Source organism: Melanotaenia boesemani, chromosome 7 (genome assembly GCF_017639745.1).
Source record: "Melanotaenia boesemani isolate fMelBoe1 chromosome 7, fMelBoe1.pri, whole genome shotgun sequence".
Classification (NCBI taxonomy): Eukaryota; Metazoa; Chordata; class Actinopteri; order Atheriniformes; family Melanotaeniidae; genus Melanotaenia; species Melanotaenia boesemani.
In genome coordinates this window covers 13,360,582-13,373,757 of record NC_055688.1, presented here as the reverse complement: position 1 = coordinate 13,373,757, position 13,176 = coordinate 13,360,582, and the positions used below count along the sequence as shown (strand labels likewise).

The following is a 13,176-nucleotide window of genomic DNA, read 5'->3' as shown; positions in this document are numbered from 1 at the left end:
TGCATGATACACATTGCAGTTTAGCCAGTTATTGTAGATAAAGCTCTTTTTGTAAATGTTGTGTTTGCTGGTGAGATATGTCATTTGCATATTTTTATCTTAATGAAAATATTTCTAGTGTTAATCTTGAGTGCAGCCTATAGGATTGTTAAGAGCTGGTGTGTGAGGGTAGTGATGCTGTTCTTCTCCCCGCACTTCACTGTCAATCCCTGGAGTGCCCACCTCCTCCTGCTGCTGGATTATGAGTTGAACTCAGTCTGAATGTTGAGTAGCACCAAAGTCAGCCTCCTTCCCTCCCTGTCTCTTTTGTCCTGGTGTGTCACTCTTCTCTATCTGTCTTTCTGAAAAAAGATGTATTCACATGACACCACACACATGCTGGCTGTTCACACCTGCTGATTCTCATAGTGCGAGACAGTCAAACACACACACATACACACGGACGCACACAGCAGCGCGTGCAGTTCATTCCCAGTGGACAGCTGGTCTGTGCTTTGTTTCAGGACTATATTTTCCATTTCAATTAATTTTCAGGCATTTTTAAGGAGACAATTTTCTGCTGGTGTTAAGACCCATGCTGGCATTTCTTTCTTGTCAGAGATAATAAAATACATCTTTAGGATGCATATATCCTTAACATGCACACAAAGATCTAGCGTGTCCCTAAATTTCAGTTACTCTGACTGACCTAATGAGATTGCCACAGTTACAGGTCAGTAGTTTTAATGTCTAAGGTGATTTTTCTGGCACAGCTACTGGTGATGAAACTGGAAACGTTGGTGAATTAATGCTAAAAATTTAGCTAAATAACAGAACTTTGGGAGGACTGATATTTGCTGCCAAGCCAGTTTTTACAAAACTTAATTAAAATGTTCATTTTCTGTTTCATTAAATCATCAGCATTTTTCATAACTAATTATTAAAGCACAAAGGGCATAATGATATTTGAAGTCATACAGATGTGATAGTTTGCTGTCAGTCTCAGTGAGTGTAAATTTCAATTTTGGGCAGCTGCTAAGGCAAAACAATTCATTTGATGATCACTATGACACGTTATGCTTTTGTATTTGGAGCAAATTATTAAACAATCAGTCAAACACATATATTAATTAAGGACAAAAACAACTGCGTTTCCAACATTGTTTGATTAAGATATTGTATGGTTAGAATTATCTGCACATTTTCTGCCTGTATTAGTAGTTTGTTAAAAGGAATACAACTTTTTTTTTTATTTACTTATTAAATTTATTTCAAAACTGAACAGTTGAGTTTTTACATGGACAAGATCTTAATGATACAACTTCATTTTGAAGTCTTAGTTCAGTGTGTCGGGTAGGGTCCATTTGATTGGTTTGCTATCTAAAAGACCTCTCCACTAGCTCATGATCCCCTATTGATTAACCAGCTGGATGAGAGTTATATTCTGGTCCTTCACACCACGTGTTCCTCTTTGCATCAGACTCATCATGTATGAGACACCCTGACCTGCGGGGCACTCCGGTCACTGCTCATTGGGCTTGACACTGCTTGATGGTGACAACGCTAATTGTCAACATCTGGGAAGTGCTTGCGATCCCTCAGCCTCAGCACAGACGGAAACGTGGTGATCTGTCATAACGTGTCAGAGGAAATTAACATCAGCTGAATGACTATAGGGGGAAGAGGGAGGAAAGGGGGATAGGGGGATGTCCGACCAATATTATCAGAGGTTTTTCAAAGGCGGGGGAAGAGTGGAAAAGGCTGTTAGAGAAGTCACTATCCCATTTGAAAGAAGGTGTTGTCTGTTATTCTAAGAATTAAAGCTGGAACTACTTGCTGTTAACTACCTTCGCTTCTGCAAATGTTACTACTGTTATTATTGCTACTGCCATTATAGATGCTACTAAAACTGCCAATATTCCTCTAATACTACATTCTACCACATCTAATACTGCTGCTTCAGTTATACTCTTAGTATGGGAGAAAGTGTCACTACTGCTGACTTGCAGCTGCTAGCACTGCGACTGTTACCATGTGCACATTAAGTGTTACTATTGTCATGCTCCTAGTAGTGTTAAAATTAACTATGCTGCTTACACAACAAATACTTTTACAATAATTGTATTATATACATTAAATGATTCAACAACGTCTGCAGCCACAGTTATTATCATTCTAATGATTATTTTATCCAGATAGTACAAATAAAAATGCTAGTTTTTTAAGTCAGATTTGAAGCTTTGTTTACTACTTCATTGAATGTTATTACAACTACTATGTGGCTATTCTGCTATAACAGCTTTTACTTTAGCTAAAAGTTAAAGCTCTTTGTCTGTAAAAGCATTCAAATGTGGCTGTGTTAGGACTGATTAATTAATTAATCAATTCATTAATTAATTAATAAATCCTTTAATAACCTGTTTTACCATTTTGTAGAGCAATTTTTTTCAATATCTGTAATGAATTTTATCAGAAAATTTGTACAAATATTGCTGCATAATAATTATAATTTTTTATAATCTCAGGTTGGTTTGGGTGTGTAATGCTAATAGTATTATTATTCTTTTACTGTCTCAAGTTTTGACTATTTCTTTATGGTTATTATATTTTTTATTGTTATTACAATTGGTTTTTAATAATATTGTCAAGGGAAAATAAATAAGGCATTGAAACGTTTTCTTGTGCTTTTTCTTGGTTTGAACAGGTTTTAAATATTTATTGTTGTTTGTTGATACATGAAAAATAGCATAAAAAAGGTAAAAATCCATCTGCAGTTATCGCTGGTGTTAATACAGATCACATTGAGGCATGCCCTGACCTGCTTAAAATTATAAAGCTGTTGGACCTCAGCTTGTATTTCAGACTTGTAGGAGCCTGAGGCAAAGCTCTCCTGAAGTCCTGGCTTAAGAGAAGTAAAGGGTGTTGTATGACTTTGGCTTCAGATCAACCTGTATTGAATTCTTAGGCCTGTACACATTCTTATTTCTTCCTTCTTTTTGTTTCTTTTTTTTTATCATTCATACTTTACCTCTATATTGCTCTATAAGCAAAAATGGTTGTTTAGAGATAGCCTGTTATGTTGATTTTCATGACCACAACAAAGGTTATACTTCAGAATTGAAAAAAAAAAAACATTTCTGGCTTGTTGCATATGGAAAAGCTTGCATAGTCACACCATCTTAGTCTTATCAGGCAAATCTGTATTGAATTTATGTAAATAAATGTAATATCACAAGAGCAACAAACTGGGTACAGGATATTCACTGGGTTATTAAATAGTATAAGAGAAAATGAAAAGTTTCATATCCAGTGCCATGGTAAAACACTGTTTATATGTTGTGCATCAGCTACTGATAAATCAACACATACTGTTCTTATAAACCATGTTCACATTAACCATGTAAGTTATAAAAGGAGGTATCATACAAGTCTGGATAACCTCGACTCTGTTTCTTTTCTAAGGAAAGTGACAGTTTGTGGTGGGACGCCTTCACTACAGAGTTTTTTGAGGAGGATGCCACCCTCACGCTCTCCTTCTGCCTCGAAGATGGACCAAAGAGATACAGTAAGACTTGAACAATTGTGAATCTCTTGATATTTTAAAACTAATTTATTCAGGTGAAACAAAACTTCTTTAAGTACATCTCAATACGTTTGTATTATTTCATACGTAAACACAGAATATAGCAACATTTCATTCCAGCTGTTCAGTGCTGTAAAGCACAAATTCCCACATAATCTGAATTTTTCACTCTCATGAGGGATAAATTAAGATTTGGACAAAAACATCAATAACAAAATGGTGACTAAAACTGAAAAAATTGTATGTGTAAAAAGGTAAGCTTGTATAACTTTTGCTACTGGACTGATATTCCATTGACTGTACTTTACAGGATCATAAATTACCAATCCGCTGGTGCCAGAGTAAAAGTCAAAGCAAGTCTATTAGCACAACCCTACATTTTCTTTTACAGAAAACTCCCACCTTTACACAGTTAGAGACCTCAGACTGTTGTGTTCATCATCCCAAGAATGAATTTGTGTTAGAAAAAATAATTCTGAGGTATTTCCACATTACTTTAACCTGCTGTGACTTCTTTTAGTCAAGTTATTGATTTCCTGCATTTCCCAAAGTGTCTTCATAACACCTCACTGAAAACAGAAAAAAAGTGTGAACTTATTGAGTAAAAGAGTGAGACTTTCCTGTAAAGATTTGTACCACTGAGTCAACAATTTCTGCATTCTGCTACTCTTAAGCTGTGTCACAGAGAAAATTGGTATCTATCCTTCTTCTAACAAAAGGTTTTTCTCTGCATGTGATTGCTGATGCAACATCACCCTCAACCACAGGCAACCACTTTCTGAAAATTTCATCATAGGTTTCAATTTTTAAAATAAAAATGTAGGTACAAACCACTCATAAAAATAGGAAAATGATTGAGTATTCCCATGCTCTCTGCATTTGGACCAGACTATAGTTGGTGTGCTTAATGATAATGCATAAAAGAAAGAAGGAAAGACGTTTAATTTCTAGTGCATTTCTAAAACATGACTTATTCATTGGTAACGTTGGTGTAAAGCTCAATTCTGCTGTAAGAAATTAGAGAAAAACAAAACAAACTGAAAAAGCTCCACCACAGAAATGTGTTCAAATGTCAAAATGACAGGCTCAGTGGTACAATAATTACATTTTATCCATAATTTATTTGGAATAAAAAATCCCAATCCAAATGAACTCACATATTGAGAGCAGAGGTGTAACTGACATTCAAAAGAGTGGGACAGGGTGAAAAAAAATCACATTATCTTTTACATACAACAGTGTCCTGTTTTTTATCGTGGCTACATCAGTTCTTTATCAAAAATTTGGAAACATTATTTCTGACCTAATGTTATTACCATGTAAAAAACACCCAACTGTACCACAGAGTCTTATACAAAATGAGAGATAGATTTTTAGTGAAAACCAGAGGTTTTAAGTCACCCTCATGTCCACATTTTCTAAACCAAAACAGCCAAATGTCACTACACTGTGTGTGTAAAAGCCTGTTGGTGTTCAGTCACACAGCTGTATTAGAGTTACAATTATTTTCTTAATAATTGTAAGTAAATCTGGGTGAATTTTCAGTCTGACTGAGATCAAATGTCTCACTATGGAAAGCTTAACTGCCAACTTGAACTCACAGCTAATGGACGTTTGACAGTTTATCTGATCAGCGCTCTGCATTACCACTTTAATTCAGCTTAAACTTTAAAGAAATATGTCAGTTTTAACTTCATCACCCCAAGTTCCCTAGAAATCACTTCTAATGTAGCTATATTAATAATTGTTTAATCTGTTTTTTTATGTACAAATGCAGGGATATGAAGAACGGAAGAAAACTGAAGAATGGCAAAGCTGTTTTTCAGTACTTATAATAAACTACTATGCCAAGCTAAATAAAAAAAAGACAACAGCAACAATTAAACAACAACAAAAAAACAACAAACGCTTCTCAGCATTAAACTTAAGGTTGGTTAAAACCTGTATGAACTGGTATCCTCAGATTATCCAGCAATCCTTTGTTTCTTCATCGATAGGAAGAACACTTAAACATACAATTGAACATAAAATGAATTAAAAACATATTTTTTGACACTTAAACCCTTTACAGAAGAGTATTTTTAGGTACACAACTTCAACTTCATGTTGGCAGCTAGATAAACGATCATTAAATCTCTGGTGGCTGTGTGTTTAGTTTGAAGCTGACGCACATTAGTTTGTCTCTGCGATAGATTAAAAAAAATCTTTAGAATCCTTCAAAGAACATTTAATAACACAAATAACATGTTGTATGGTTAGGTTATTCCAAACACAAGAAGAAATTGCAATATCTGGTTTTGTAGTAATTATTAGTTGTGTGTACTGCATATCTAGAAATAGCCCCTGCAAAAGGACAGCTGGTTTATGACTAAGCTTTAAATATGTCTCACTCTTTCCATCTTTTTTCATTTGTCACGAAACTAAACTTTGATATTCTGTATGTCCTCACTTATGTGAAATACTGAGTATATATATATATATATATATATATATATATATATATATATATATATATATATATGGCTTCTATTACTTCTGTTATTTATTGACTGATCACAATAGACTGCCATGCTTGAGCATCTCAGCCTTTAATTATGCCCACTTTGAACTGAAGAAGCAGCAACACTTTAGCCATGTGGTTGCATCAGTAAGTGACAAAGCGGAGGCTGTTACTGAATGTGTCATACTGTCCCTTCCATCTCATCTGCATAGGTTTGTTTTGGTATCTGAGACATATTGAATATCACATGGACGTAGATAAGGATGTGGGGCTCTGAAATGAGCAGATCTGCGTTTGTGTGTGTCAGTGTGTGTGATGCAGCTCAGTTATGGAGGAGGAAGAGAGAGCAAGAGAAGAAACAGGCAGTGGAGGATTGTTGTGAGCTGGGCCCCGCTTTGCTTTTCAAATGTAAAAATAAAAATCCCCTGTGGTGTACAGACGGTAACCCTGTTCCCCCGGGAACGGGAGGCTTAACACCATGGCGATGATGACTCACCGCCAGTTGCAAGCTTTCCTCGATTCACATTCAGGTGTGCTAAGTTACACACATGTGAACACACATGAACCCTCAAAGAAAAATTCACCACCCTCATATACCTGTAGCAGTTTTGTTGTTGAAGAAAAACTTAACAATTTAAAAGTAATGTTGTCTGTCAAGGCTGCGCATTGCTGGCTGCATACATTAATATAGTGAGTGATATACTGTACTTCTGGCCATACAATGCATTCTAGTTAGCTGCTCTGCTGCTTGGTACTATAACTGTTTTTAGCTACATCTCCTGAAAAACCTGAATTAGAAGGTAGAGGAAGGAAGGAGCTTTGCTCAATCCAAAATTAAACCTTTTGTCAGAGGTATGTCTTGAATAATTTACTCAGTTATAATGATTGCAAATACACCAAAATTATACAAAAGGCTACATCAGGTAATTGTTATTTAGCTCTATGAATTGCAGTGACAATTTTTGTTTTTACATTAAGTTACTTTGCTTTTGATTAAATGGATTGCATTGACTATTATGGCAATGCATTATTAAAGTTCACATTTATTTGCAGTTTTCAAAGGATCACAGAATATTACAGAATCATTAAAAAGATAAACAGTATTCTCTCCTCTGAAATGCTGGAGGACAGCTTTCACACCAGCCCAAATAAACCTCACCACCCAGGCAACCAAACAAATTAGATGTGAAATCTAACCAAGAGATGCAAAATAAATTTTAAGGGTTTCCTCCTTAGTTCAAGCTCCAATTGCCCACTGGGTTTTGTGAAATTTTGGACAGTAGTTTTTTTTTTTGTTTGTTTGTTTTTTTTTTGCATGATCTTAATAACAGAAAGAAATGTTTCTTTTCTGGAGGGTTGTGGGCATGAGCTACCAACACTGTGGTACCAAATATCAAGCTTCACAATTCAGATTCAGATCACAGTCCTTGTAGTCTTTATCAGAGATTATTTTTAAGTTCATAAGCAAAAGTAAGACTTTGATTTACACTGACTAATAAAGACAGCTGTTTCAGATAAATATTGATGAATACACAGAGAACTTTGAGATGGAGCCAACGTTATTCAGTTGAACAAATTGAAATATGCACAAAAATATAAATTTCTTACAATTTCTTTACCAGATAAAAAGTTAGTTTAAGAATTGTGAGATAGCAATTTGTTTCAGTGCTGAATTTGAATGCATATGACTTTTAACCCTCCCAGAGGGTTAAAAGTCTTCACCTTTCCGTCCTACAGAGTTATCTTTGAGGCAAAGGAACATCTGTCTTGTCTGTTATCCTTTATTTTTTATATTTTATTTTACATCCGGCAGCTCAGGAATATAAGCTCATTCTGCCGTCCTGCTCATTGTTAGTCACTATTCTTAAGAGCGTCGGCTTACTCCCTAACAGAAAAAATGTAAATGTGACTGCCAGTGACCTCACGCTGAAATAATCCTACAGCTTCCAGCTCTGTGTAAAGCGCTTATACATGTAGTTACTGTCACGCAGGTCAGAACAGCACTGACCAGCTGAGATGTGAGGGGGTAGGAAGTGTTGAGCAATGGTACAGAGGCAGCCATGCAAAAATGTTGTCAGTTATAGCAAAACACCAGGCTGCAACATTTTGCTGGGGGAGGGCAGTATGGATTCTCCAGGTTAAAGTAGAGTAGGATCAACAGAATTGTGTTCATTATTTCAGCTCAATTATATCATCTTTGTGTCACTGCAGACAAAATATTTGTATCTTTAAAGATTAAATGCACAAAAAAGAAAAGAAAAGGGCATCTCGATATGTTTGTGTTTTTTTAGACAGCCCCAGCTTATGTGATTGTATTTGTGGCTATTTTCATTAAGATGTTTTGCTCATTTTTCCATTAAAAAAATCCAAGTATGCGCTATTCGCAATTCCACAGAGAATTATATTTGTAGGGGTATAAGTATAAGAACTCCAATCCTTACTGAAATTGAATCATATTTGTTTGAGTGGCTTATACGATAATTACAAGAAAACAATCATTTCTCTCCAGTCTGAGGTGCTCTAATTTTAAAATGTTCAGCAGTGGAAAAATTAGAAAAAGCTAATTTACCTAATCTGCATCTTCATTGGCACGGACCTGTGTTTAGGTGTTTTGCAATTTGTCTCCAGATGCTGTTCATTGTGGTTTCTCTTAGGAAAGAGCTCATATTGGAAATGTCTGCGAGTTAAATGCTGGAAGATGAGTGTTAATACATTTGTATCACAGTGTCTCTCTTTTCTATCATTTGATCCTTTCAAACCTTTCAGGTATAATCAAGTTACGGTTTCACTAGCAGACCTACAGTATATTAAATCTTTATTTTTAGTTTTTATAATGACTTAGTATTATATAGAAATGAAACAATACTTAACATTTTTTTCTCCTCACACATTTGAAGTACTTGCTTTGTACTGTTTAAGAGGGCAAAACAGTTTCTGTGAAGGCTTCATTTATTGGGGAAATGGTCTTTTTTTAGCAGCCTTTCAATCAGAGATCTTCTGGGTGAGGTTGAGGAGGTTTGACAGTCTTGAGAACCAGAACATAAGTCTGCTGTATTATTTCCCACCTCGTGTCACTAATGAAAAGCTAATTTTGCCCGTTATTGCAATCTCTCAGTAACAGTAACATGCAAAAATGGACATAAGCAGCTTAAACAGAAGGGTTGATTTTTGTTTTTTTGTGTTTTTTTTGGTCCTTCGCCTTTTTTGTTGGTAAGATATAATTTGCTAGATATAATAGATATATAAGATACAATATGACATTTTGCTTTGTAGCACCATGGAAAATAAAGCCTAATAAAGACTTGTGTTGTCCTGACAGTATATTGCTTCAGTAAAAATGTGGTATTTTTAAATGTGCACATGTTAGCATCACTTTATATCTTTGGACCAATAGAGTTTTGGTTCACTTTTTTATACCCCTGGAGAATTGTTTCACAATTCTCTGTCAGTACAGGCTAATTATTGCTTTCTACAGCACAACGAATATTCAGAAACTCTGTCTAATTATGCCCTCATTTGCCATGACTTTAACATTTGCCCCAGTACCTTGTCTGGCTCTGCAATCTATGAGGCATCTGATGAAAGCTGCACGCCATGATGCAATCAAAGAGCAAGGCTCATTTTAGAAGTGGTTCAAAAAAGAGAGGAAAAAAATTCTGCATGTTCAGTGGGCTGGTTCAGGGTAAACTGCTAAAAAAAAAAAAAAAAAAAAAGATTTGCAAGGCATTTTCAATTCATCAAGTTATTCTTGCATTGCGGCATGCAATAATTGCAGCAATGAAATGACCAGAGCTAATAATCTTTAGGCAAGCAGGAGGACATAATGAGGAGGAAGAAAATACAAGGAAACCATTGTAATACGTGTGAAGGAATGAGCCAAACTGTATCTGCCGTGAAGTCAGTTTAACAAGGAGCTCACTTGTTGGAATTAGAAGTAGAAATTTGAAATCAATAAACAAGACCAGTTTGAAGTATGATGGTGTAATTATCATACTTTTTTTTCCTTTTAGTCTGTAGTCACAATATCGTGATGAGCGGTTTAAGGAAGAGTTCAGGATTGTTGTATGTGTTTAGGGATGTCATATGTCATAATAACTGAAAGTTACAGTTAAATCCCAGGTGCAATTTAACAGAAGACATTTGTAATTTATGTGCATGAAAAATGCTTTTTTAAAATCAAACATCCTATCTACACTCACTCAAAGACACCATGACTGTAGTTATTTTTTTCTTGTAATTAAGTAGAATTGTTGTTGCAGAGATTAATACAATTAAACTGGTAGTTTGTTCTCAAGTAAGGTATGGTAAGAAAGATTCTTGCGAAACATATTTACTATCACTATGGATTCAAGTCATGGCATGATAAAGAGTAATGATAATACATAAAGTTCTGTAATAATAATAGTAAATGAAGTACTCATTACTGTTCTATGTATTAGTGTTATGGGGACTCGTATTAAGATAAATCTAAATGTAGAATATTTTATCATCTTTATAAACAAATGGCTGCACATTAGTAGAAACTGTGTAATTATACTAAACTTTTTTTTTTTTTTTTTGCCATATTTTGTATCATAATTGCCTTTTTATGCTATAAAAGAAATCTGTAAAAGGGACTAAATTATTGCAATCTTTCCTCCCAGGAAGCTGCTGTTATTTTATGGCTCCCATATAATAAAGCAATTCAGTATATAGATTCAACTTTACAACATTAAAATAATCTATTAATCATAGATAGTGAATAGAAAAACTAGATGCTCATTCACAGGCCAGCCCTTTTTGTCTGAGGCTCGCATCAGATTTGTTCTGACACATCTTGCAAATGGTTAGCCAGACTGTAATCTGAGGGGGTTTAGAAGCTGGTTGACACTTTTAGGCTCTTTGTTGTGTTCTTCAAGTTGTTTCTGAACAATTTTTGTCTTTTAGTTGTTCGCATTGTGCTGCTGAGGAAGGCAGCAGACATCAGGGAGTGCTGCTGTCATTTGGCTGTGAACTTGAAACAATGATTAGGTGGATGGTATGTGTCAAAGTAACAGCCACATGAAAGCCAGGACACAAGGTTTCCCACCAGAACACTGTATTGTAATGAGATCATTATTAACTTCACCTGTCAGTGGTTTCTGTGTGGCCGAGATGTGTACGTTCCCTGTCAACATCAAAGTAAATGGGTCATGAATAGAAAAAAAAGGCTCAAAATAATGACTGTGCTTGAAACTTTGCATCTCTTGCACATGAGTACCACAATTTAGTAAATGTCCATTAAAATCTAAGTAAAAAACAAGCAGCTGTTAATTTCTCTGGTTTCAGTGTTTGAATCTGATTATATAAAATGTTTCACACATGCAACATAAATAAAAATCAGAGCTGTTTGATCAAAACCAAAAATAGCCCATAGAAACTGTAACCTGGTACATCTCATTGTCCATATCTTCCCTGGAATGATGAGGCCAACATTTAATCTGTTTTTAGCCTGGTTTTGGCTTCTACCAGATGCTTAGAGATGTTTTTTGGTCATTTAGCTGTTATAAGCTTCACGTTGTTCACCAACTGGTTGCTGACTTTGCTTGTTTGCTATTTGCTGCTGGGCAGGTAGTGGTATTTTGGAACTTGTTAGGTGAAAACGGCTTCCTGCTACAGCAGGAAACAAGATTGACTGAAGTGTACAATAAATGTGCCATTAAATGAAAATTAAAAAGCTGGTAAAAACTGATAGTGCTGAAGGGCTGGATGAAAGTTCTGTAGCTTCATCATTAAAAACTACATTTGTTTGAATTCCTATTAATAAAAAACAATGAATTAATTATATATGGATGATGACAGCAAGTCTTTAGTTTGTTTCCAGCTTCCAGAGAGCACCATATATATAGTGATATTAATGGCAAGTCTGAGTCAAGATGTGTCATTTTCTTTATATTTATAGCAATGTTTTCAGATAGTTATTGTGTACTTTTTATTTTAACATATATTTATTTGATCAGTTTGTGATAATGTTGGCTCGTGTCTGTGACTCTGTGTCTTCATGTATGTATCTTTTTTTAGGAGTGTTTTCTCAGCTGGAGCAACAACAAATGTTTGTGTCTGAGTATGCATGTCTTACTGAATGTGTGTAAGCGTTGGTTTGAGAGTTAAAGGGATCTCAGTGCTTCTGTGGTGGTGGCTGTTTTGAAAGGAGGAGGGGAGATGGGTGGGGGGGAGTTGGTGTTCGGATCTGCTTTAGAGAGATGGAAAGGATTGAAGGTGTAGAGCCATGATTGGCAGGTGGGATGATGCGGCCCTGGCTCAGCTGCAGCACTGAGATGCTGGCTGCTGCTGATTGACAGTTGAGCTCAGCCTGCGAACCTCAGCACTGGATTGGCCACAAAGAAAGACAGAGGGAGAAAGAGCAGGAGAGGAGAGAAAGAAATGGTAGATTTGAATAAAAATACATAGCTGGAACTTTTAGGTTTGTGTTTTGCTCCTGAGTAGTTCAACACTGCCATCTATTGTAAACTAGGCTGGTTATACTGTATGTTTTAGGATATTTCTGACAGCTGGCCTTGTACCAAATAAGCTTCGGCATTTTTAGCTGCACTGGGAAAAGTTAGCAATGAAGAGAGTGATGCGGAAAGTAAGAGAAGTGAATGACAGCGAGTCTAGAGCAGCACGGAAACAAGAGTCATAAGAAAAGCAGTGTTAGGTGAAGAAATCTTTCTAAGGCAACAGTAAAAATGACAAACATGTAATATGGAGTTTATTGACTGTTTTTCTGTTGATAAAGAGGGGAAAAGGCATTTTTATGAGAGACCAGCAGCTTCAGACCAGCACGTAGTACTACTGTACTGCACATCCTCAGGATAAAGAGATCATAAGCAGTAGTGATTGTTTGGCAGATCTGCTAAGAAATTAACTTAAAAAAATCAAGGGAATATAAAAAATATATTTTTTTCTGTCACTCCTTCACCCTTTCTATTTAACCTAATAAGCTGGTATAGTTATAATTCCTGATCCTTCTCTCTTTGAGGAAAGAAGTTATTTTATGTGGGTATTCCTCAAACTGCTGCAATACGTCGGTTACATCTTTTATTCTATGAAGCTGCTATTAAATAATGATAATTTCATTTTACTTTCTTTGTGT

At 35.5% G+C, this 13,176-nt stretch overlaps 1 protein-coding gene across 5 annotated transcripts in view; it reads left to right on the top strand.

Moving 5' to 3' along the window:
* ldb2a (LIM domain binding 2a) overlaps positions 1-13,176 on the top strand; it is an 87,881-nt gene that overhangs the window by 18,517 nt on the left and 56,188 nt on the right. For all 5 annotated transcript variants that reach the window (XM_041990476.1, XM_041990474.1, XM_041990475.1 and 2 more), the window contains exon 2: positions 3,442-3,544. In XM_041990476.1, the coding sequence (XP_041846410.1) occupies positions 3,442-3,544 (103 nt within the window). The remainder of the gene's footprint in view (positions 1-3,441; positions 3,545-13,176) is intronic.